This window comes from Pelodiscus sinensis, chromosome 21, assembly GCF_049634645.1.
Source record: "Pelodiscus sinensis isolate JC-2024 chromosome 21, ASM4963464v1, whole genome shotgun sequence".
Lineage (NCBI taxonomy): Eukaryota > Metazoa > Chordata > Testudines > Trionychidae > Pelodiscus > Pelodiscus sinensis.
Window position 1 is genome coordinate 9842586 of NC_134731.1, and position 23671 is coordinate 9866256.

A 23671-nucleotide genomic window follows, 5' to 3' on the forward strand; every position below is an offset into this window, starting at 1 on the left:
GGGTGGTAGGGAGCAGCCTAAACCCCTAAGATATTGCACACTGTCGTGTTTTGGGACAAGCCTTCACAGAAAAGAAAAAAAAATCAAGTATTTTATAGAAATGACCCAAACAGTTCCTCTTTAATCATAATAATGCAATGGCGGGGGGTGTATAGGTAGGGTGTATTTTATTTTTAAAGGGTATACATGCCCAGATTTTGCTCTGCAACGTTTGCATGCTCACCTGTTTCCATGCTCAGAACCCCACCTCCATGCACGCAAAGGGGCGCTTCTGCATGTGCAAAAACATGCATGAGAAAATATTATGAAAGCAATGTAGGCACCTTTGAAAACTTGGCCTATGCGGCTGAATATGCTAGCATTTTTTAATAAGTGAACTGATTCATCATGTATTACTGAAAGCATCCTTTTCCCTGCTAGTTGGTACCAGCCAGTACGGTTCAAAACCTGGATTGCTTCTATAGCAGGGAGAGGGGAGATTCTCAAAAAAACAAAAACAAAACAACACAACCCTGGAAAAAAAAGGGCTTGAAGATATGAAAAGAAAATGCAGAGAACAACAAAAGCAGTGTAGGTACATTAAGACAAATCTGTAAAGTAGCTTTAATTTAATCAACATTTATATGAAAGACGTGACCAATACGGGTTAGCGTGTAATATTCTCTGAACACTGCATATAAAATCCTACATTCTGGTGACATTGAGAACATACTGAGCTTTGAACTCCTGCTTACAGCATTTCCTCACCGGAATAGCCTTCCCTTGTCCCATACAGGCACCTGCAGCTTTGTATACCACAGCTCTGTGCACACCATCCCTTGCCCTTTCTGCGGCATAGCAGATAGGAGGAGGCGGAATTGAAACAAGTATTGGGCATTACTGAAGGCATGATCCTGCACTCCATGACCACCTAAATCTCCCAGCAATTCCAGCAAGTGTCCTAGGTGCCAGGTGTGACCCCAAATACTGGCTCGAAGCTGTGGCATTTAAAGCGGGTAGTGCCTAGTGACAAAGGTGGTAAAAAAGTGAATCAGTCCTCCTGGGACTTATTATGCTGAACGCTGCACAAGGAAAAAGACAACAACCATGTAGGAGCCTTTGTCCCTTCAATGCATCCTTGTATGGGAGCTGGGTCCAGTCTCAATTCTTGCCCTCCCTTACACAGATATTAGCGAAGAGGCAGGAGCAAAGGCCAGAGCTGGCTCCAAAGAGTGCAAACACTGTCGCCTTAAGTAGTACTGAAAATACTGTACATACCTCTGGGAACTGCCCCTGGGCACTCACTAGACCTCAGCACCACCTCCTAGCAGAAGCAGAAAGGGCACAACTGCACCTTTAAATTCTGTGCCTTGGTTTACCAACTTGGACATTCCAGGGATGGATACTGCATGTGGGCTAACATTCCAGAGAGTGCAGTGAAGATTAATATTATTTATAAGATCCTTTGAGATCCTTAAACGTGCTACACAGCAGTCAAGGAATTTTAGAGCTTCATTTAAAAAAATGGAGTAAGAAATATTGGGGGGAATTATGACCCAGTTCCTTAGGAATGGCAAGTCTAAGAAATACGTAGAGTGCATCTAATCACTTCTACTTGTAGGGTCTGATTTTCAAAGTGGGCCTTCACCATGGCACAGTTTATGCATGCAATTAACTTCAGCCACTTTTTTGAAGTGATACTTGATTCATACTCTTTGTTTTTTTCTCCAGTTTCAATGGGTTGCAGGGTTTTACCTACCAAAAAACCCACACAAAGGAAGGCCCACTTTGAAAAACTAGGCCTCTAAATAAAAACACATATAATGATAGGTAGAGTCAAATAGTATCTCTATTATTAGTTGCTAGTTCTGTCAATTTTAATCATGTAGTTTATTAAAACCATTTTTCATTATCTGTCTTTTCTTCATATAGCTCCATCTGATTCAAGGGGTCATAAGCACCTGAACACCAAATCCTGAGACAATGTGCAAATGCACTTTAAAAAAAATCTCATCACCTTATATTCAAATGCTATTAGCTCAAAACAGGTGTTGAAATGGACTTGTATGCATTTTTCTGCCATATTTGGACGGGTTTAATATTATGAAGAGTACTTGTGAAAGCTACATACACACCATACAGCTGAGGTGTCAAACCTATTTTGCGAAGAAGGCTGACAACGTTTTTAATTATGGCCGGTTAGCCAGGGTTATTTCCCTTGATACAACAGCTCCCCCAATGGTGTCAATGACAGGTTTGTACAAAGAACAACAGTAGAATATGGCCCTTATAAATAGCAATTAAACTACAGGGTGAATCTCTCTAGTCCGGCACTCTCTGGTCCAACAACATCTGTAGCCTGGCATGATTTCAGTTAGCCAGATGTTCACTTATCATGGTTGTGGTCAAGTTTCCCACAGTTTCATAAAGTTTGTTTACAGCCACCAGTCCTGGCTTTCCATGTTCTGTGCTGTTATTTAGTTCTAATTTATCCCCAAATGTTTTCAAAGAGCCCAATAAGCAGTGGAAGTGCTGGTAATGCTGCTAGACAATATTGACCTCCCCTGGTTTGGCATATTCTTTAGTTGGGCACCAGTCAGATCCCGAGGGTGCCGGATTAGAGAGGTTCAACCTGTATTAGTAAAGTTCTAGCTACATTCACTGCATGACTCCATTGGGTGAAAGTGTTGCAACTGTAGAAAAGTTGCGACTTCTGCCCTTTATTTGGCCATTTGCATGTGCTTTTAGCAAATTTGCATGCACAACAGCAGCAACTGCATGTGCAAATGCATGCCTGCCATTGAACACTGATGTGGTTTGTGAACATGGACTTCAGTGTGATATCACTGTGCTTCCTTGTTAGCATGCCATTGCAACAGGAACAAGTTGCCATCGCATTGAATTATTTCAGACTAAGACAGCAATTTGTTTGGTCATGTTACGTTTAGAAGCACAAGAGGTAGAAAGGGACATTTTTTTAATCCTACAGATCTACATTCATCATTGGGGTTGGATATAGATGTCAGAGTGGGCTGGGAGATTAGCACTCTATGTATGGTAGAGCACAATAATGGTACAGTATGTGGCTTAAAGCAATACCCATAGAACAAGGTGCTGTAGAAGTTTTTGAAAACTTTTCTGAGATGGCCTTTCCGCCTTTACATTCTTAAAGATCCCCCTCACTGTAATGACTCTTCTTCTGGTGCGGGGAAGTGAACACTATCCCTGCTGTTAGGCAATGGAGATAGCTATATAGCTGCACCAGCCTCAGCATCTCTCTCGTCCATCTGGGTCAAAAATGAACAAGAGTCAAAGAGGGAGCTTAGCTTTCTGCCTTTGAAGTTCTCCCGCTCCAGCTGGTGTGGGACATGAGGAATCAAGGTTGCTCCTGAACTCATTCCTTCTGTGTTTCTTACCAGAAGAGCAAATGTACAGGGAAAGGATCCAAAAAGTCAATTTTTTAGACTTAATATTTTAGACAAAGGGTTTTTGTGTGTTTTTTTTTGTTTAAATGGATATTATTAAAAACCCTTATACACTTAGGGAAACTGAGTCTTAATGTTTGTAAAATGGCACCATAATCAACAACCAAAACACTACTTCATTTTATGGAAAGCTTTTATATAACCACTGTGATTCCAAAGAAACTAGATAAAGTTCCATGGAAATTACCATCCTTTAGAGTGTAATAAACAATTTTAATCTTATTTGTAAAATTTAAAAGAGGGTTGCATTCCTGCTACAGAATTACATAGGTAAGTTCAAACATTATATAAAAAGGTTAGCCTTCTCTGTTATATTCTAGAAATTTTTTTCTGTAAGGGTCTTGTTTTCTTCTTTGCCTAAAAACCCTGCACTGTAACAGTAGCATTTTCATTAAAGAGACAGATAAACTTGGTTTCTTAATACTGCGTGCAGTCCTGGTTGCTCCATCTCAAAAAAGATACATTAGAATTCGAAGAAGGACAGAGAAGGGCAACAAAAATGATTAGGGGTATGGAACATACGATGAGAGATTAAAAAGACTGGGACTGTTCAGCTTAGAAAAGAGACAACTAAGGGGGAATATGATATAGGTCTATATAATCATGAACGACATGGGGAAAATGAACAAAGAAGTATTATTTACTCCTTCCCAGAATATAAGAACCAGGGGTCACCCAATGAAATTAATAGGCAGCAAGTTTAAACCAAACAAAAGGAAGATCTTCACGCTACACATGGTCAACCTGTATAACTCATTGCCAGGGATGTTGTGAAGGCCAAAAGTATAACTGGGGTCAAAAAGAAAATTAGATACGTTCCTGGACAGTTCCATCAATGAATATTAGCCAAAGGGGTGGTGGATGCATGCCCATCCCTGAGGCCAGGTCTACACTAGACCAGGAAGCTCGGTACATAACTCCAGCTATGCAGAATACGTTGGTGGAGTTGGCTTACTTTAAGCAGAGTCTGGCACTGTCCCCAAAGCAGGAGGCCAACAGGAGCAAATGCTCTCATTGGCTTTCCTTACTCCTCACAAGAGCGGGAATACTGTCCCCCGGTGGGGGTGCCCTCTGAGTTTGATGCAACAAGTCTTAACTAGATTCCCTAAATCGAACTCTGAAAGATTGATCACAGCAGTATCGATCTTTGACGGAGGGAAGACGAGGCCTGATTACCAAAAGCTGGGACTGGACAAAAGGATATGGATCACTCGATAAATTATCCTGTTCTGTTCATTCCCTCTGAAGCATCTGGCACCTACTACTGTTGGAAGCCAGGATACCGGGCCAGATGGCCCATTGGTTTGACCCAGTATGGCTGTTCTTATGTTCTTAACTTCAGCAATGTGCCCTTTCTAAGCAATTAAATAAACAGTGCAAGGTGGTAGAACTGATAGTGTGTGAGCCAAGTGACATGGCACACTAATGAATTTAATGTCTAACATAAGAGAGATTTCTTTGCAAAGGTGCCCTGGCAGGCCTTAGCTATTAGTAAACAGTAAACACAGAAGTCATCATGACTCTGTTTCTAAAGTCTCCTTTAGAATTCCTAAATTGAAATTAAAAAAAGAAATAATCTGTCATTTCCAATTTAAGTTCTAAGCCGCACTGGCATAAAGTAAAATATAGGGAGAACTAGTTTCAGTGACTGCCTTTTCTAAGTTCCCCAGATGAAATCCACCCTGTTACATTAAAAGCCAGCCTGCCACTTTAGAACCTTAGGAGATCAAAAATTATGAGTGGCAGTATTAAACTTCCAGTGAATGGAAATCACTAAATGCAGCAAATCTTTGACAGTCACACAAAAGGGAAGGGGGAGGAAGGTGAGGGAACCAAACAAACGTGAAGAAAGAATTAGATTGAGCACCATTAGACACCCGACTTTATGAAGGTCACCAGAGATGTCTATACAAAATACACTCACATTGGACTTTTTACTCCAGAACTGCGGTCCTAACATATATAAGCTTACTGTAGAATATGTACATAGAAAAGGGAAAAAATGTATTATTTCCAGCAAAGGAATTGTAATAGGTGTTAAATTATCATTCTGGTTAATTTTTTCTTAAATTAAAAACTTTGTTTTCAAATAACCAGTACCAATTAACACATTATATTAACAATCTCTCTTGGCAATATCCTTTTATATATAAATATATATATATATTGAAGATATATAGATATATATATATGTAGTCTCAAAATGGTGAGAATTTGTCATTGCAGGAGATGCTTCCCTGCAGATTTTCCTGCCTCTCTTCACAATGATGGATTTAAATAAATCAATCAGTCTCCAAATGAAATGTACATACCTGGGAACTGATAGCTGTAACTTGGGGCAAATCCAGGATATCCTCTGCCATATGTTGCAACAAAATTCGGGTAACCTTGAATGTAGAAATGTGAATAAAAGAAAATGGCAGATTAGTAAGGTTTTACTCTTTGCTCCAACATCTAATGTTACATTGCACAGAGGATGGCTGAAAAATAAGTTTGACTTTTTACACAGGGTCTGAAAGAACACTGTTTACTCTTCTCATGTACAACTGCAGGCAACTTGCATTAACAACTTGGAAGAAAATAAAACATCTACAGATACATGCTACTCTTCCTGATCACTTTCTCCGTTTGGAGGCATATGAGACCTGTCAGTCATATAATTAACATGCACTTTGGTATCTGCAGTCCAAGGACTGTGCATACTTTTTAGCTAGCAGAGTAAATGCCAAATGCTAAGGCTAAATACATAACACAGGTTTGCTCTGACATTTGGAGAGCTTACAATGAATGTACTTTGCTTCAGAGTTATTGACAGTTGGAGATTAAGGTACTAGTAATTCTTCATCCCAGGAGTGTGAAGGACAACAGTTAACACATCAAAGAGTTAGAGGCAGCAATATCAAGGAAGTAGAGAGTCAAAGAGGTTTTAGTTTTTCAGAAAGGTAAAATTCAACAGATAAGATTTTTTTTCCTGAAGCAATTTGTAACAGCTACAATCGAAGTATTTGTTGTTTTCTTATTAGGGCAATAGCATTCAAGGACACTTTGTTGCAAATAAAAAAAGTGTAAACCAATATATTGAACAACAAATTGTGTTCAATTTAACACAAGGTTTCAACCTTCACATCACCGGGCAGAAAAAAATCATGCTCAGGTGACAATGAAAAAAAGCCTGTAGAACCTACAGCTGCAAACCCCAGATGTACGTTGCAGACGGTGGAAGAAAACAACTCTTTAAAGATGGTGAAACGACTTCCAGCGCTGTTGCTGAAAGCACGGCTGCGGTCTGGGGAACAGTATTGAAAACCAGAGCCAAGTGGTCAGTCGCATTCTCATTAACAAGTAAGCCAGTTTGCACTCCTGTTCAGTGGAACCCATTGCAGGCCATGGGTGGGAGCAACAAGTCAGTTTGCTAATGTAGACATGGCTGTCATGCACAGAGAATGTGCCATGTGGCTTTTTTTGCCCCATAGGCAATCATTTAAAAAAATTCTACTGTACAGATTGGACCTCCCTGGTCTGGCACCCTCGGGACCTGAGCTCTCCCAGACCAGGGAGCTTGCTGGACCAGGGAGGTCAGTGCTCCCCTGCTGGCTGCCCTGCTCTCTGGCTCCTCTTCTTGGGGCTCTCTGCCCTGCCAATGGCCCCATGAATGCTGGCCCGGCCCGGCTCCACACCTTGCTGCCCCCCTGCCCCAGGGCTTCCTGGCGTGGACCACTTGGCCGCTACCGGCCCCGCTACCACAGGGTGTTCCCCAGCCAGGGCCACCCAGTTACCCCATCCCGCTGCTAGGGCCACTGGGGATTACCGGCTTCTGCCTCCGCCAGCCCCACTTCAGCCAGGGGTGGTTCCCCAGCAGAGGCTGCCCGGCCACCTGGCCTCGCTGTGGCTGGGAGTTCCATGGTCAGGGAGGAGGTTCCCCAGACGCTGCCTGGCCCAGCAGGGGCTCACCAGCCTCTGCGTTACGCCTGCCTCTGGGCCTCTTTGGTCTGGCTACGTCTGTGTCCCTGCCTGATCATGGACGTTGCTGGACCAGACAGTCCTGGATTTGGGAGGTTCAACCTGTATTATATATAGTCATCCCACAACTACAGAATTATCTGTGTTTGAGGGGAAACAATACTTCTGGCTCTTTAAGAGTTGAGAAGTACAGCTGGGAATCCCACTCCTTGTGCTATGTAGTAGGAGTGATCCTGAATGCTCAATGGAGATGAAACGAGTACTAGAAGAGGGCCCGGAAAAGCTAAATTACATCCACCCATTGATTTCAGTGGCAGCTGGAGGCACATTTGGTAAACCAAGGCAGAATTTACAGGCCTATCCATTTAAAGATCAGAGATTAAGGGGTAGGTCTGACTCACATTCAAGTCCTGAGTCCTGTACCCTGTCACTGAGTGCTGGTTGACACTACAGCCGAAAGTACGCCATTCCAGCTACGTAAATAATGTAGCTGGAGTCGATGTCCCTTCAGCCAAGTTTCATCGTCACCCCACAGCGGGAGGCCAACAGGAGAAATGAGGCTGCAAGGAGTGCCACAGTCAAGGAGGTGCCCTTAGCGTTTGATTTAGCGGGTCTTTACTAGACCTGCTAAATGGAACACCAGAAGATTGACCGCTACCACATCGATCTCCATGGCGGCAAAGACACGCCCTGAATCATGAGACCTCCTCTCTAGTGACAGATCTCTCTCTCGCTCTTCTTACTCAGACAGTTAGCATGCTACTTTATTTATTTTGTATCTGCCTCAACCTCTCAGAGTTTCAATGTGATAGTTTTGAATAAAAACTCAGTCTAAAAAATGTGGTTTTGCTCTGGAGGCAGCAGGGTCTTCAACAGCCTCACTTCTGCAAGTCAGCACCTTTGCCTAAAATGACACACACTGTGTCAGCTGCATAGTGGCTGTGTGTTTTCTCTGAGCTTTATTTTGTTTGCATCGAGGCGGCTAAGCTAGCTGCCTTTCACAGACTCCATTAGTGCTCCCTTTACCAAGACTATTTGTGACGCTGACCATCTTGTGTTACCCTCTGCAAAACTGGCATGTTCTTCAGACATCACAATTTTCTAACTTCGCTTGCCTGGTTTTATCAGAACAGGAGTACTTACATTTCCAGCACCAAGAAACACAGCATAGTCTTCTCCACAACTGATCCGTGCTCAGCTTTCTGCCTCTCCCACAAACATACTATCTCATCATGAAAATTTTGATGCAATTCCCTTTGAAGTCAATGGGAATCTTTCCACTGACATTAAAGGAAATTACATTTGGCCTTACATGCATTGATTTGTATGGCTGGCTTTGTTTATTGTTTACAATTGAGAATTTCTTTTCAAGTTCTAACACCTCTATTTTTATTTATTCTTTAAAAAACAACTATTTCTAATATACTTTACAGTTACTTTGCTGATACAGCAAGGCTATATCTAGACTGCAGCGCTATTTCGGGATACCGGAAGTATCCTGAAATAGCAGACCGTTATTTCGAACTAGATTTTGAAAAATGGGCTCACTATTCCGACGTCCCTGTTCCACAAGGGTTAAGGGACATTTTGAAATAGCGGTTTAATAAGAAATTTGGCTCTGTGTAGACAAAATTTCAAAATTAGATTGGAATAAGATATGCAATTTACATTGCTCAAATTGCATATCTTATTTCAATCTTCGGGTGCAGTGCAGATGCACCCCCAGTCACTCTATTTCAGATGGAATTGATATGTTTCATACAGTTTACTGTTAATCGTGTTTTAAAACAAGAAAATTAAATGCTTGGATGGGTTTTGATAATTGGATTACAGGGGATAAAGGAGAAAAGCAGAGATATGACCACAAACCAGGATTTTGTGGCTTTAAATAAATATGTGACCACATTAGTTATCTCCTGAATATTTATTTCATAGCTCCACTGCAGGCTACCCTTAGAAATAGGTCACTAAATCAAGACCTTTCAGAGATAAGTTTTACAAACCATTTTTAAGACAATAATAGTGATAAATGGATTGTTTGCAAACGAAGTAGCCCCATTAACATCGTTGTGAACCTCAATTCTGCAGAAATTATTTCAACCAGATTTCATTCTCTTTCTAAAGGGGAAGTCTGATTGGGACTCGAAAAGATAAGATCATTTGTCAACTTAAAAACCCATTTCGGGCTGGTGGGGGAGGGGAAATGGGCTTTCTCCAAAGAGAACTGTAGATTTTGCATTCTAATTGTGAAGGCCTAGATTGTAAGGTACAATCTTGAGTAAGATGTGCCCTGTATCTGCACTTTACAGAATGCTGACCTGGGAATGAATCACGACTCAAGAGTATCTGTCTCCTTCCTCACTCTGAAGGGAAGTAATCTGCACACGGCCTTTACCATGCACGGATTACTTCCTCCTCCAGGTTAGCTCTGCTGGGTTGGCTGGCACATTGAAAGGCAGAGTTTCAGAGTCAAGGCTTCACCACAATCACCTGCCTATGTGAGAAGGGCAGTAGCAACCCCACTAAACCCATTCTTCCCTTCCCCACAGAAGCCCATGGAACTTCACAGCTTATTCCCTTGTGCAGGCTTAGTGGGCAAGTGATGTTCATGGCCTTCTAGAACAGCCTGGAAAAGAGAAACGTGAAACCAACCAGGGAGATAACTGTAGAGACACTTGTGACCCTCCCCTCCCGCCGCCACTGTATCGTTTCTAACAACGATAAGAAGCACAGCTGACTGGCTAGAGGTTCTAATCTGTATCTCCCATCACACAACATTCTCTAGGTCAGGCAGATGAAATCATAAATTTATAATACAGCATTACTTCAATTTTCCTCTTCATTTACTGCTGCAATGCCCAGCTCTGCTCTAACGAGTCAAAGCCCAATCTGCACGGGGGAAATTGGCTGGCTGCATATCAATAGCACATTAACACCATGCCCATGTGGATGCTTCATCAAGCCAAATTATGGTCAGGCCGACCTATCCACCATTTCCATTAGCCGCCATCCTCATCCTGCACTGGGCGCTGAGCAATTTATTTGCTTCAGTACTTCTAGCGGATGATCAATCTCGCAGTAATTACCTCATGTCGCTAAACTTAAAAAAAAAAAATCAAGGTTTTGCCTGGATTACCTCCCTTGAAGAGAGATCATCCTGCCCACGAAAGTGCAAACTTAAATCAACAATCAAATATGGTTTCACAACACAACTTTTACTCAGTTCTACCTCCCTAACCAAAGATGGCAGATCCTATATATTCCATCTCTTAGGTAAGTTGGAAAGTGTGGCTAGTCTGCTGTTAAATTACTGATTCAAATAAGACAGCTCAGATGGACGCTTTGCTGATATTCATGCTAACTCAGGGCCAGATCGTTAGCGGGTGGAAGATGGCACCTGAGGCTCAGACCCTAAAATTTCAACTGTGAAGTTTTTCTCTTCATTGCTGCCTCATGTGCAATTATGTGGTTTGTTCTCAATACTGGGAGGAGAGAAGAAATATTTCAGGCAGATCTGAAAACAAAAGTGGAAAGTTTTGGCACAATGGAAACTAAGTAACTAACTGGTTTTGGTTGCAAAAACATTTTGTTTGGTGTGTAAGTGGGTGTTTAAAAATGTTTTGCAATTTGCTTAATAAAATGCAACGGAAATCACAAAACCAAGTCATTTCAACCCAGACACTCAGGATGTTTCATTTACTGTCAAATAAAAGTATTTATGTTCCTTGGGAATTATTTTTCTTCTAACACAAACAATTCAGCAAAATGATTTAGTTGGGGATGGTCCTGCTTTGGGCAGGGGGTTGGACTAGATGACCTCCTGAGGTCTCTTCCAGCCCTCATCTTCTATGATTCTAAAATAGACGACATTTCATGAAACATTCAAGGGCTGCTGAAATTGTATTTTTCCACATACACCAAAAAAGTTCCTGACAAAAAATTTCATTTAGCTTTACACGAGCCAGGGGCAGCGCGGTTTAAATATATATACACGTTTACCAGCCATTACAATTACACTGCATAACATTTCCTACTGTAGCTACAGGAAACATAGGAAAAACAGCAGTAGAACCAAATACCACTGGGTAATACATTCAATTGGTCTTTAAATAGAAAAGCACCCAACAGAGATGAAGCCATTCAATTTATAGAACAAAATAAATAGGAATTTACTAAGCATCAAAATACTTAGAAGCCCTTGATAAACAGTCAATGGTTAATACTCTGTAAAGAAACTATTATAACCATTTTACGGACAGGGAAACTGAGGCACAGAGCAGTGAAGCGATTTCTCCAAGATCATACAGCATCGGTGTTATTTATATTTCTGCAGGGCCTAGAGGGCCCAACTAAGAGCCCAACTGTGCTAGGTGCTGCCCAAATGCATAGAGGGAGATTGGCCCTGGCCTGATAAAGCTGATCATCTCAGCAGACACAGGGCAGGATAAAAGAAGTGTCCTCGTTCCCACCAACTGCATTTTGCCTTTTTTGGGGACCCACCGTTACGTATCCACTACAGGCCAGGCTGTCTGGGAAGGGGGGCAGGAGGGAGGCATGGCGGCATGGTCAGAGGCTGTAGATTACCATTTAAAACAGGGTGCAATGACTGTGATACCTCCCTGCCGTGTTGCCGCACTCCCCACCTGACCCACCTCTTCCCTCTCAGGGACCCTCATTAGCCTGAGAGAGGTGCACATGGGGGGACTGAGATCTGACCTTCCCATGAGCCCCGATACTCACCCCTCCCCAAAAGCCTGCATCAGCCCTTCTTGCAGGACCCCTGGCACCCTACCCCACTCCCCACTTCTTCTCCCTCCCAACTCATGAGCTCTGGATCTGTTCATCCTGATTCCCGCTACCAAGAGGAGCAGGAGCCTCAGTTTTGGCACTTCCAGGGCCCAACATGCATAGTGGGTGCAGGCATCTTGCTGGCAGCGCTCCAAGCCATGTGACAGGTGCGCCATCATCAGAACAAGAGGACTGCCCAGCCGCTGACACCGCCGCACACGTGAGCAGCGTAGGGCTGCGGGTTTGAATATGCCAATTTTTTATTCCCACTGAGGCATGGTGACTCCTCTAGAACCCACCAGAGACCCTCTGATGGGTCAGGACCTATCGTTTGGGAAACGCTGGCTTAAGTGACTTGCCCAAGGCCACAAGACAAGAGACTTTATTTAGCCTAACACGAAGGAAAGGGACGAACACATTTTAAAGTTTCGCGCCAAAAAAACAGGAATAAACCAACAGGAAACATCCACACCATCAGCACCTCAGCAGCTTTGCCTCTGGGAGTTTGCTGCCATTACCTGCATGACGGGCAGCGTCAGAGGAACAAAACTCACCATTGAGATGCGAACAGTCTGAGCACGTCCGGGCTCACAGCTCCTTGCTTTTGAAATCAATTCAAATGTTCAAATCAATAAAAGCAAATTATCATTTCCCCAACACAAGCAAGCAGTGCTCAGTGGCTTATCTGCATTATTATTTGAAGGATACAATGTATCTAAGGAAGAGTTAACCCAGCACCTTCTGATTATGCCGCTTGTTGTGAAAAGGCTGCTGTCAAACTGGTTATTTAAGGTGTTTTCTAGGGTCGGGTCTGGGTGCCGCAGCAGCGGCACTCAGAGCCCTGAGCCCTTTAAATTGCCACCAGACGGCACATCCAGGCAGCACTGAGGGCTGGCGGGAGGAGGTGCCGCAGTCCGGGTAGCGCTGAGGGCTGCTTTCCCTGCGCCTGCACCTTCTTCCTGAGGCCCAACCCTTCCGGGAATGGGGAGCTGTCCGGCAAGGCTGTTGGCTATGGTCTATAAAAACAGCCCAGTATTGGAGACATCTCATTTCAGGTATTCTGGCCCAGCACTAATTATATGTTCCTCCAAGTATGCAGATGCTGGAAGAGATGGCTTAGTCCTCAAAGTGCTTGTTTATACTGTGGTTATTTTGTGCTATGCTCATGAGAATATCTATCATTAACAACCTGAGTGTAAGGCCTTTCTTACGATACTGCCGTAAGGCTTGGCCAGCGAGGTGCACTGGCCGCTATGCTAGTGCAAGAATCCTTCTGGTAAAGTATCCCGAAGTCTCACATGGAAAATATGGAGTATTATAGGATCAAATCCCTGCAGAGCTGATTGAGCCATTCATCTTTCCAAGGTAGATAAACTGAGTACCATGTGCTTCCGGGAAGACCTTACAATCAAGGCCCTAGCACCACTGGATGGATTGTGAGACCCCCACGAAGCTTTCAGTAATAGTTTCCTTGCCTGTCTCTGACCAAAACGCTCACCGCTCTACTGCACAATCGTCTGCAGTCCTACTCAAGAGGTAGCCGGAAGCAGGAGTTGATGTTTTCTCAAGCCTCCCTTGTGATGACAGGAACTATCAGAAGTATTTAAACAACAACTTTCCACGCTTCCCTCTCCCAAATATCTTCTTTTGTGGCTCTTCTAAACCCGTCTTTTGTTTGGAAACATCCTGCTTCAAAGCACATTCCCTCTTCCAAGTCCTTCACCTATGACAAATGTCGGATTTCTCCTCTACCTTGTGCTTGAAGCGTGAGTGGCTATGCTCAATGAAGTTTATACCGAGCACCATTATTATAAAGGGGAGGTGATTTTCTGAGGGAGAGGCGTCTTTCAGTTTGCAGCCACTCCAGAATGACTAGACTCAGGAGTATTGTAAGTTTATAGGTGGACTAGATCAGTGGCTTTCAATCCCTTCCACCAGGTACTGCAAGACAAAAGAAAATGCTTTGGATGCCCGTGCAGAAAGGGAGGGTGGTGATGGCCCTCGCATTGAGAACCCACAATCAAGGTGCTTGCAAAACAAAGATAATTCCCAATGGTGAACAGAGGACTTTATGTTTTGTGGGGCAGCCACCAAGGAAAAAGAGATCTGCTACAGAGTAGACTCATTCTCCCTTGCTCTCTCTCAATCCAAACAGTTTATGTTCCTCCAGTTAGAATGCAAATTGAAGATTTGACTTCATGGTGACTATGGCTGTTTTAGAAGATGCTGAATGCTATGAAGAGTGCTCCATTTGGGAGGTTAGAGAGGTTCCTAAATGCTCCACAAGACATTCTGGAAATGCATTCCTACTAAAGAGTTTCCCCTTCCTAATTTTGCCTCAGAGACGGCTTCTCTATTAAACAGATTCTGATTGTGGGGGGAGAAAGAAGAGGAATGACTTTCCTTGAAGGGCACAAGCTCCTTTTATGCATGAGCTCAGTCTACCTAAATTGAACGTGTGCAGTAATGCAGAGCCCTGATCTGGCTTGTGCAATGATACAAAAAAAAAAAAAAATCTCTTGGAGACTTTCTGAAATGTGGCGTTCACGTCAGGTGGTATTTCAGCAGTCCAAGGATATACGTGTTATGGGGCGAGCATCTCTCTCTCGGGAGGGGTTTGCAAGAGAAAGGGGGCCACCTTTATTCGGAACATCAGTGCGTCTAAGGTGCCTCTTGGTGAATGAGAAGAATCCTGCAAGACTCTAGCTCAGCAGAATCACTCGGGGGAGGAAGTTTGCAGCCAGGTGCATATCACCAAACCCGCCCCATGTGTTTGGCTTGGGTTGGGGCTCTGCTTGGTGTGGCAATCCCAGGGAGTGGCGCTGCTGGAGGAGAGAAGGGTTTGCCAGTAACACAGGCTTTTTAAGGCTTGTTACTGATGGAGGTCGACATAGGAATGGACCTGTGAAGCAGCAGCAGCGGTGCAATGTGGTCATATTTGAAAACTCCATATTAAAAGAGGCCCACTATGCCCTGAATGGTTCAGAGCTGCTGGCTGGATACGGATTATCTGGACAGGATCAGGCTTCTTGAGTGCCTGATGGACGACTGCAAGTTTGAGGGCGGTGGCAAGCCAGCTCTTCTTGCACCACCTGTCTCCAATGTCAGTCAGATGAGGACCCAACGTGCTACCAGGAAGGGAAGGCAGTGCTTTTGTTGTAAAAAAAAGTTCCGGTACTCCAGGGTAAAGGTTGTTGACCACCTTACACTCTTAGAGCTGAAATGTCTTTCTTTAGAGGTCCTCTGATTTTGTCCCAATCAACCAATAATTATGGAACATGGCTATCTATGAACGTCTTGGTTCCACTTGCGGGGAGATCGATAGGGCAGCAATGATTAACAAGGAAGGCCAATTTCCTTAAGAGCACTGACGGAATCACTGTGCGCTCTTTCCTTCGAGTGGTCTGCTGATTCTTTCTTCTGATTTTCTTTTCTGTCCATGAGCTGCATCTGGAGAAAGTGACCTTGGACAAGGAGACCTGTATAAAAAGTTTTGAGAGCAGCACCAGTTTCACCCCGTCTCCGTGAAACTAAACGTCTAAAGCTAGTAATGGAGTAATTCTGACAAAGGCCTCTTGGGAGCTTCGCAAAATATTCAGCTACTTCAAAATCTCCCTCTGGCAACATGTTACTTGATAGGCCTCATTGTTTGATGGGTTAATTACACCCTGCTTCCTCTCAGGGATGCGGCCTCATTGCTATGTCATTGCCAGCGGTAATATTAAAAAAATCCACTCTGAGCCTTCGGCCCACCAGCCCCGTTTCCCACCTTGAAGTGTACTTTTCCCAGCAATCCTTGCAAAATGGGAACTAAAATCCGCATTCAGCTAAGGTTGGACTTTATGTGTTGTAACTTAGTTATTTAGCAATTAATTATTTAATATGGTGCCACTCTAGTAATCAGGAACTTGGAAGAAGGAAAAGAAATTAAAAAAAAAGCATTTGAGCAGATAATTACGAATCTGGCCTTCAAGATGAATCAGTCATTCATTCAGAGCAAGTCTCCATGATTTGCAATCTAATAAGAACATGTGAAGGGTAGTCCTGTGAAAACCAGTGGAACAGAACCAGCTTGGCTGAGCTAATGGAGTCATATAGTGCACGTGACTAACAGAGACCCGTATGCCAAGAAAGGACTTTGCCAAAATGCATACATATTGCTTGCTTTCAACAGAAATAAATGTACTAGCCCAGGCTTTCTTTCATCATCTCTTAGTTTTAATGTTCAAAGCAACCTTATTCAAAGAGATAGCCCTAGTGAAAATTAGTCATAACGTGCCTCAGGGTTAAATTCTCCTTTCAGATCACAGTGCTGGGCTCTGGCTCTAAAAATTCTTCCCGCTCAACATGTACTGATCTCTCGCTGATGTCAAAGGAAGAGAAGAACATTAGGTCCAGGACTCAAAAGTGAATGGCAGAGAGTATTTTGCCCTAGGTCTTTTTGCCCGGGGCTATAATTCCACTGCGCCTCTTTGGAATGCAGGTGATCGAGCCCTGTCTTGAAAAATTAGTTAACAAGGTTGCATTCAACCCACTCCCGGGACCAAAAAACTAGACACCGTTGTCAAGAAAAATGCGAAGGAGCGTAGAAGTAGACAGTTGAAATGAACATGGGTTGACTAGAATAGGATGAATAATTTAATCCCAAATTTTAAATTTCCAAAATTGAAAAATCGTAGTAAGGGAGAGAAAGTAGGGGCAGTGGAAGGAAGAGATCATCTTCAGAGCCACTGGAATTTAAATGCTCTTCAATGAGCATCAAAGCATACAATATGGAAAAGTCCTTCCTCAGTCTGGGGGGTGCCTCTCTTCAGGTACCGCAGGAAATGGCCTGATTTTCATAGGAATTGAGTACACCCAGCTTCCAGTGTCTTCAACGGGAGTTGTGTGTGCTCTACAGCTGGAAAAAACAAGGCCATTTGCATCTCGATCCTGCAATGAACTTTGTGTGGGAAGAACCATCAACCAGCACAGAGCCCCACTAAACTCAAGGATCCAGCCATTCAAAGAGCATTGAAGAACTCGGGGTCCTTCTTTAGGTGCCTAACTCAAGGCATCACTCTGATTTTGGAAGATTTCAGTTTTTGTACTTAGTTGATCGAGAAAGGCTGGGGGCCTCGCTTACAAAACCCTTGGTCACAAAGGGAGCCATGATGGTTTGTGTTCCTTCCACGGCACTGCATGATTTCCTAAGTAACAAGCCTTTCGTAAGGGGGCACCAACTCTCTCCCTGTGTGCCAGCTACAGCCATTTCAGGAAGCACCATCATTTCAGCTTACGAGCATGCACTGATTGAACAGGAGCAGAGCAATTTTCAAGTGCCCTTAACCTCACTCCTTCGACTGAAGGAAGTACCAGCTATGAGGGATCGCTCCTCCTGCCCCAGCTGTTGTTATGCACCACTTACCATAATGCCCAGCTTTCTAGGGCTGTGTCTACATTGGCACCCCTTTCCGGAAAAGGGATGCTAATGTAGACTTTGGAATAGGCAAATCCGCGGGGGATTTAAATATCCCCCGCGGCATTTGCATTAACATGGCTGCCGCTTTTTTCCGGCTTGGGGAAAAGCCGGAGAAAAGCGCCAGTCTAGACGTTATTCTCCGGAAAATAAAGCCTTTTCCGGAGGATTTCTTATTCCTACTTGAAAGTAGGAATAAGAAATCCTCCGGAAAAGGCTTTATTTTCCGGAGAATAACGTCTAGACTGGCGCTTTTCTCCGGCTTTTCCCCAAGCCGGAAAAAAGCGGCAGCCATGTTAATGCAAATGCCGCGGGGGATATTTAAATTCCCCGCGGATTTGCCTATTCCAACGTGCTACATTAGCATCCCTTTTCCGGAAGGGATGCCAGTGTAGACATAGCCTAAGAGTACAACCTCAATAAAAATACAATCATTATTTATAATTCTTAATGACAACAGTTCAATGATTCACAAAACAGCCACCCATCTCCCCTCCCAAAAAATTAAGAGGTTGGCTTACACAGTGAAATTAACAAATATAGATGAAGGGTGATTTGTCCTTTGGCATCTTATGGGATCATATTTTCTAAAAAGCTTACATATAAAAAAACACACACACACAAACTAGAGATGTAAGCGACTAGTCAACTGGTTGCTTCCCTCTCTTGCTGCCTCTATCAGAGAGAGGCAGGAATGGAGGGGGGAGAGCAGGACCCAGTGCTGGGGGGAGCCGGCTTAAAAGCTGGCTCCCCCCAGCACCGTCTCCATGGGGAGAAGAGGTGCAGTGGGGAACAAGAGGCGCTTCCGCCTTTGAAATGTAGCAAGAGTTGGCAGGGCTCTTGCTACCTTTCAAAGGTGGAGGCGCCCTTATCGACTAATCAAATAGTTGATGCAAATTACATCGACTATTCGATTAGCTGATTAATCTAAATTTAGCATCCTTAACACAAACACGCACACCCACGTCTACATGAACGTTGAGATTTTGGGGTAACGTGATTCCAGCAGTTTGGGGGGGGGTTACAAACTTCCTCCCTCCAATCTCAAGGCCGATGATAAAATGGCAGGAGTTGGTGTTCAAAACACCAGGGACCGTGGGCTGATTAGCGGTGTGGGAAATGGAACATTAAACGGAAGAGAGAAGAGATCAGAACAGGAGGATGGAGCCATCTGCTGCAGATTTGCAGGAGCTTTAACAGGTCCCTTTCTCCTGCAGGGTGAATTCCACAGAACAACACTGAGTGGGCAAAGGGGAAGGAGAGAAAAGATTTCAGGACTGTAGGCAATGGATGCAGTGTGGCCTGGTGGACAGAGCATGACATTGGGACACAGAAAACCTAGGTTCTACCCCTTGCTCTGCTACTGGCCTGTGGGATTACCGTGGGCAATTTACTTTCCTCCTCTGTGTGCCTCAGTTTCACCATTTGTATAATGGGGATGACTAAGCAGTTTGCACTTTCTTTATGAAATGCTTTGGGATCACCTGATGAAAGAACACTGGACTGGGGCCCAGGACACATGGACTCTATTGATGCACAGACATTTTCCAACGGGATCTCAGTTTTGCTCATCTCCCCTCCCCCGCTCCATCTCCCACGTTAACTATTGTCGGTGGTTTGCTAAGGGAAGAAGTAGAGGGAAAATATCACACAGACTTTGGGCTAGTGAGTACAGGAAACACCTTCAAGCACCCTCACTCTACGAACACAACAGGGGACAACCAAGGGAAAGTTAAGTCATATAAAGCAGGAGGGGAGATTAAGCAACAATGTATTCTTTTTCTAAAAATATGCTGGCAATAGATTTACTGCATCCTGACTTGGTAACTCTGAAGAAAGTGTATAAAGAGGTTGTCAGATTATATAGAAAGAAGAAACTATCCAGGCAGAAACAAATGAGAACCAATTATAACTAAAAGACCTCCTGCACAAATAGAATTTTGCCATTAAATATCATTTATCCCATTTAATTAGTATTTTCTGGACACAATACTCCGAACTAAACTACCATTCTGTCTCCTTGAAACTTGTAATTATTGTTGCGACCTGCACTATTATGCCTCTCCCCTGCTTTCTCCATCTTGCATGCCATTTAAAGCTGCAAGATTTTCAATTATCTATGCTGAACTGTCAAAGACACCTTTAAGAGAAGCGGAATAATGTGTGACTCAATTCCTCTAAAAAGGAAAAGAGATCATTTTTAGTCAGAATGAACACGCTGCATCTTTCATCATTCTATTTTTGTGAATAAGAGTAAAACAGGCTATTTAAAACATCCATTTAAATGCAAATTTTGATATCCCAAGAAGAAAAAAAAAAGTTAATCATTTACCATAGACAGGATTATTTCCCCCACTCCCACCGTTTACATTTTTGAGTTGCACACCGTGCACAAACTCAGTAATTTACACGCCTCTGCACCTTTAAATGTTCACAATGGGGAAGACAACATAGGCAGATGCTTGCTCTTTCCACGGCTATTTCAGACTTACCCAACATTCCCATCCCTAGCATAAAAGCGTCCATGGTATATGGTAATCCTCGTGCCCTTCCTCTTGTCCCTGGTGGAAACATCACTTCTTTAGGTTGTGCTTTCTTACATTCTACCTATTGAGCAGAAACATGTACAAATGAGATGCAAATGAATTCCATGTAAATGTCAAATGCAGAACTGAGCTAGATAAAGGGGAAAAATTATTTTTAGCTTTAGCTTTTTTTTCTACTAAATGTGAACTTTAAAAACAGTCCACTAATGTAAACGAGTCTAAAAAGGAGAAATATGTGCATGTCTCTTTAAACACATAGCAAAACGCTGTTCAACTGATAAACTACAGGTTTAATAAGTTGTCCTGTTTCTGAAACAAAAACCTATGCTTTGTTTACTCTCAAATGATTCTTTGCAGGCATGGAATGGATGAAGGAAAGTCATTGGCACAGTTCTATTACGAGTGATAACAGAAAATGACTATTGGTGATCATTACACAAAGCTCCATTTTAAATGGGAATAAAGAATCAATATTTCTACCCAGCAGAGGAATTTCTTTTAAATCCTAGCAGTACATGATCCACATTCTCTCTCTTCTAGTTACTCCCTTTATGTTTTGAAGTTTCTTAATACCATTTAAATCACATCACAAGTCTCTAACTAATCACTTTTTAAAATCTTGCTATCACAAGTGTAACGGAGAGAGTACAGTGGTGCTTTGGCAGTGTGAACTTCAGAACAGAATCTTGTCTGATATACCAGAATTAAGCAAGTAAATAAGGTATGCAATTAGGAATCAGAAGACTAGGGTTCTAGGCCTGGGTTCGGCCATTGTCTTGATCCTTCAGCAAATCCTTTCATCTTTCTGGCTATGTCTACACAGCAGTGTTATTTTGGAATAACTAACGTTATTCTGAGAGAACAAAGAGCATGTCTACACAGCAAGCCATTATTTCAAAATAATGACGAGCTGGAGGACTTCTTACTCCGACTCTTGTAACCTTCATTTCACAAGGAGTAAGGGAAGTTGGGGGAGAGTGTTCTCCCTTCAACTGCCTACTGTGTGGATAGCGTCAAAAGCCAAATGAAGCTATTTCGCCTTCAAGCTATGCAACTGATTTTTGCCCTGCGGTGTAGACAGACCTTCAGTGAATTTTCTGTCTCTTTTCCCACTCTTTGTTTGAATCAGTCTAGTTAGAATACAAGCTCTTCGCAATTGTTTCTTAGTCCTACACTGGACCTGAAAGGTTGGCTTAAGATTTGCAACTCCAGCTACATAGAATAACGTAGCTGGTGTCAGCTTACCTTAAGATGGGCTTGGCAGCATCCCCACAGCGGAGGCCCGATGGGAGCCAATGCTTCCGTTGACTTCCCTTACTCCTCACGACTGCGAGGCGTACAGGCACTGAGTACTGGCCAGAGCTACCCTCAGTGTTCAATTTAATGGGTCTATACTAGACCCGCTAAATCGAATGCTAGAACTTTGATCTCCAGCGTGGTGAGTGAAGATGTACCCTTACGATGTTTGTACAATGACCAGCACATTGGTCTTGATCTTGATTGGGGCCTCTTGTCACAATTGTAACACAAATAAATAAAAGTATCTGCTGTTTGGATTGTGGCTTCAACTGGGCAACCTCTAACCCACAGCAATGAAGAACAGAACGGACAAAGTTTAGCATATGCAGATTGGGCTGGTGGCTCTACTTTAAGCAGGCAGACATCTCCTCCACAAGCCCCACTCCTTGGAATGAGCATGCACAGGTGTGTGCGCTTCCAACGTGAAAACAGGTAATTACACCAGACAAAACCAGGGATGTAGAATAATATGGCTAAATGCCTCTGTTCCTAATAGCCCTATCGGTGACTGTGTATTCATTGTCTTATGAAAACCAACCGCCTGTTCCTAGGCAACCTGATCAGCGAAAATTTCAGGTTTACATAATTTTCATTTAGGTAACATAAAGGTTAACTGACTGTAATGGGAGTATTTTAAACAAAACCACCTACTCTTTCCCCTTTCTACTGCAAACCCCACGACAGAGCTTATTTACTTAGCTTGCTTGCAACACTTCACAAAGCAATAATGCTCAAATCCTGCCAAGAATGCTGTCAAAACACTCGCATCTTGCCAGCAGATCTGCCAGAAGCCATCGAAGTCTGGAATGAAATGCCTCTAAAGTTCTTCCTATGTCACTATTTTGCCAGCGAGTGCCTGGGTCAAGATTGCTCAGTGGTAGAGTGGAAGAAAAGCAGGGAGAGGAATATGGTGCCACTGGAGCAAACCGGAAGCATTTAAGAATCTTATGATTAAAGCAACAGGAGACGTGGGTGCTGGAATTAGTGATGCTGCTGCACCCGCCGGCTTGAAGTGGTTCCAATCCTCCATGGGGTTTACCGTTTGGTTCAATGGTTCTCAGAACCCCGACTCCCACCACTACTACACAAACTGTTCCAGCAGCCCTGTTCCACACTCCCAACTCTGGCTAAGTTTACACTACGGGGTTTTTCTGGGATCAGGGAACGTGTCTGCTCTTCCGTTTTTTTCGCGGAAGAGCAGACGCGCTCTTTTGGAAGCCCTGTCTTCCTCCCACGAGGGCTCTTCCGAAAGAGGAGGCTTTTCCAAAATTTGGCTCAGTGTAGATGGGCCGAATTTCGGAAAAGCTTCTTCCAAAAAAACGATCGGAAAAAGGTATGCAAATTGCGGAGCACACTTTGCATACCTTTTTCCGATAGATCATTGTAGCGTAGACATAGCCTCTGCTACGAATTTGCCTCCTAATCCCAGTCAAGTGGCTTCATTTCTCTGTGCCTCAGTTTCTACGTCTGTGACACGAGGACAATATGTGTCCTTACAATGCAGGTGGGCTGGGATAGGAATTCAGCTGTGCAAAACACTTGGCGGTCCTCAAAAGGATGCTGCTCTGTAAAGGAAAAGTATTGTTACATGAGGGCTCTTCGCTGCTGGAGATATGAATTGTGGGGGACTGATGAGACTATAGGTTGAACCTCTCTAATTGGGCACACTGTGGTCCGGCAACATCAGTGGTCTGGCATGATTTTAGTTAGCTGGATGTCCACTTATCATGAGCATGGCCAAATTTCCTGCGGTCCATAAAGTTTGTTTAGAGCCACCAGTCCTGGTGCTTAGTGTTCTGTGTTGTTCTTTAGCTCTAATTTACTCCTAAATGTCTTCTAAGAGCCCAGGAAACAGTGGAAGTGTTAGTAATGCTGCTAGACAATATTGACCTCCTGTGGTCCAGCAAATTTTCTGGTTCAGCACTGGTCAGGTCCTGAGGGTGCCGGCCTAGAGAGGTTCAACCTGTAGCTGCAAAAAAATTTAAAAGGAGGCAGACAAAATAGATTAAACAAACATTATGAACAAGAGGAGACACCCCATATTTGCATGGTCTATAAACTCTATTCCTTCCTCTTTTCTTCAGCACGGTGATGGCAGCAGTGAATCTTCAATGAAGGAATACATTCCCAAATGGGAGGAGAAACAAGCAAATGAC

At 43.4% G+C, this 23671-nt stretch overlaps 1 protein-coding gene across 26 annotated transcripts in view; it reads right to left on the reverse strand.

Annotated features, from left to right (window-relative positions):
- Window positions 1–23671, reverse strand: part of MSI2 (musashi RNA binding protein 2) — a 470472-nt gene that overhangs the window by 81098 nt on the left and 365703 nt on the right. For 14 of the 26 annotated variants that reach the window (XM_014581344.3, XM_014581342.3, XM_075904818.1 and 11 more), the window contains 2 exons: window positions 20163–20277; window positions 5777–5851 (listed from right to left, as the gene is read on the reverse strand). In XM_014581344.3, the coding sequence (XP_014436830.1) occupies window positions 5777–5851; window positions 20163–20277 (190 nt within the window). Of the gene's footprint in view, window positions 1–223; window positions 272–5776; window positions 5852–20162; window positions 20278–23671 lie in introns of all 26 variants that reach the window. The other 12 variants (XM_075904806.1, XM_025179246.2, XM_075904822.1 and 9 more) reach the window with 1 other exon arrangement.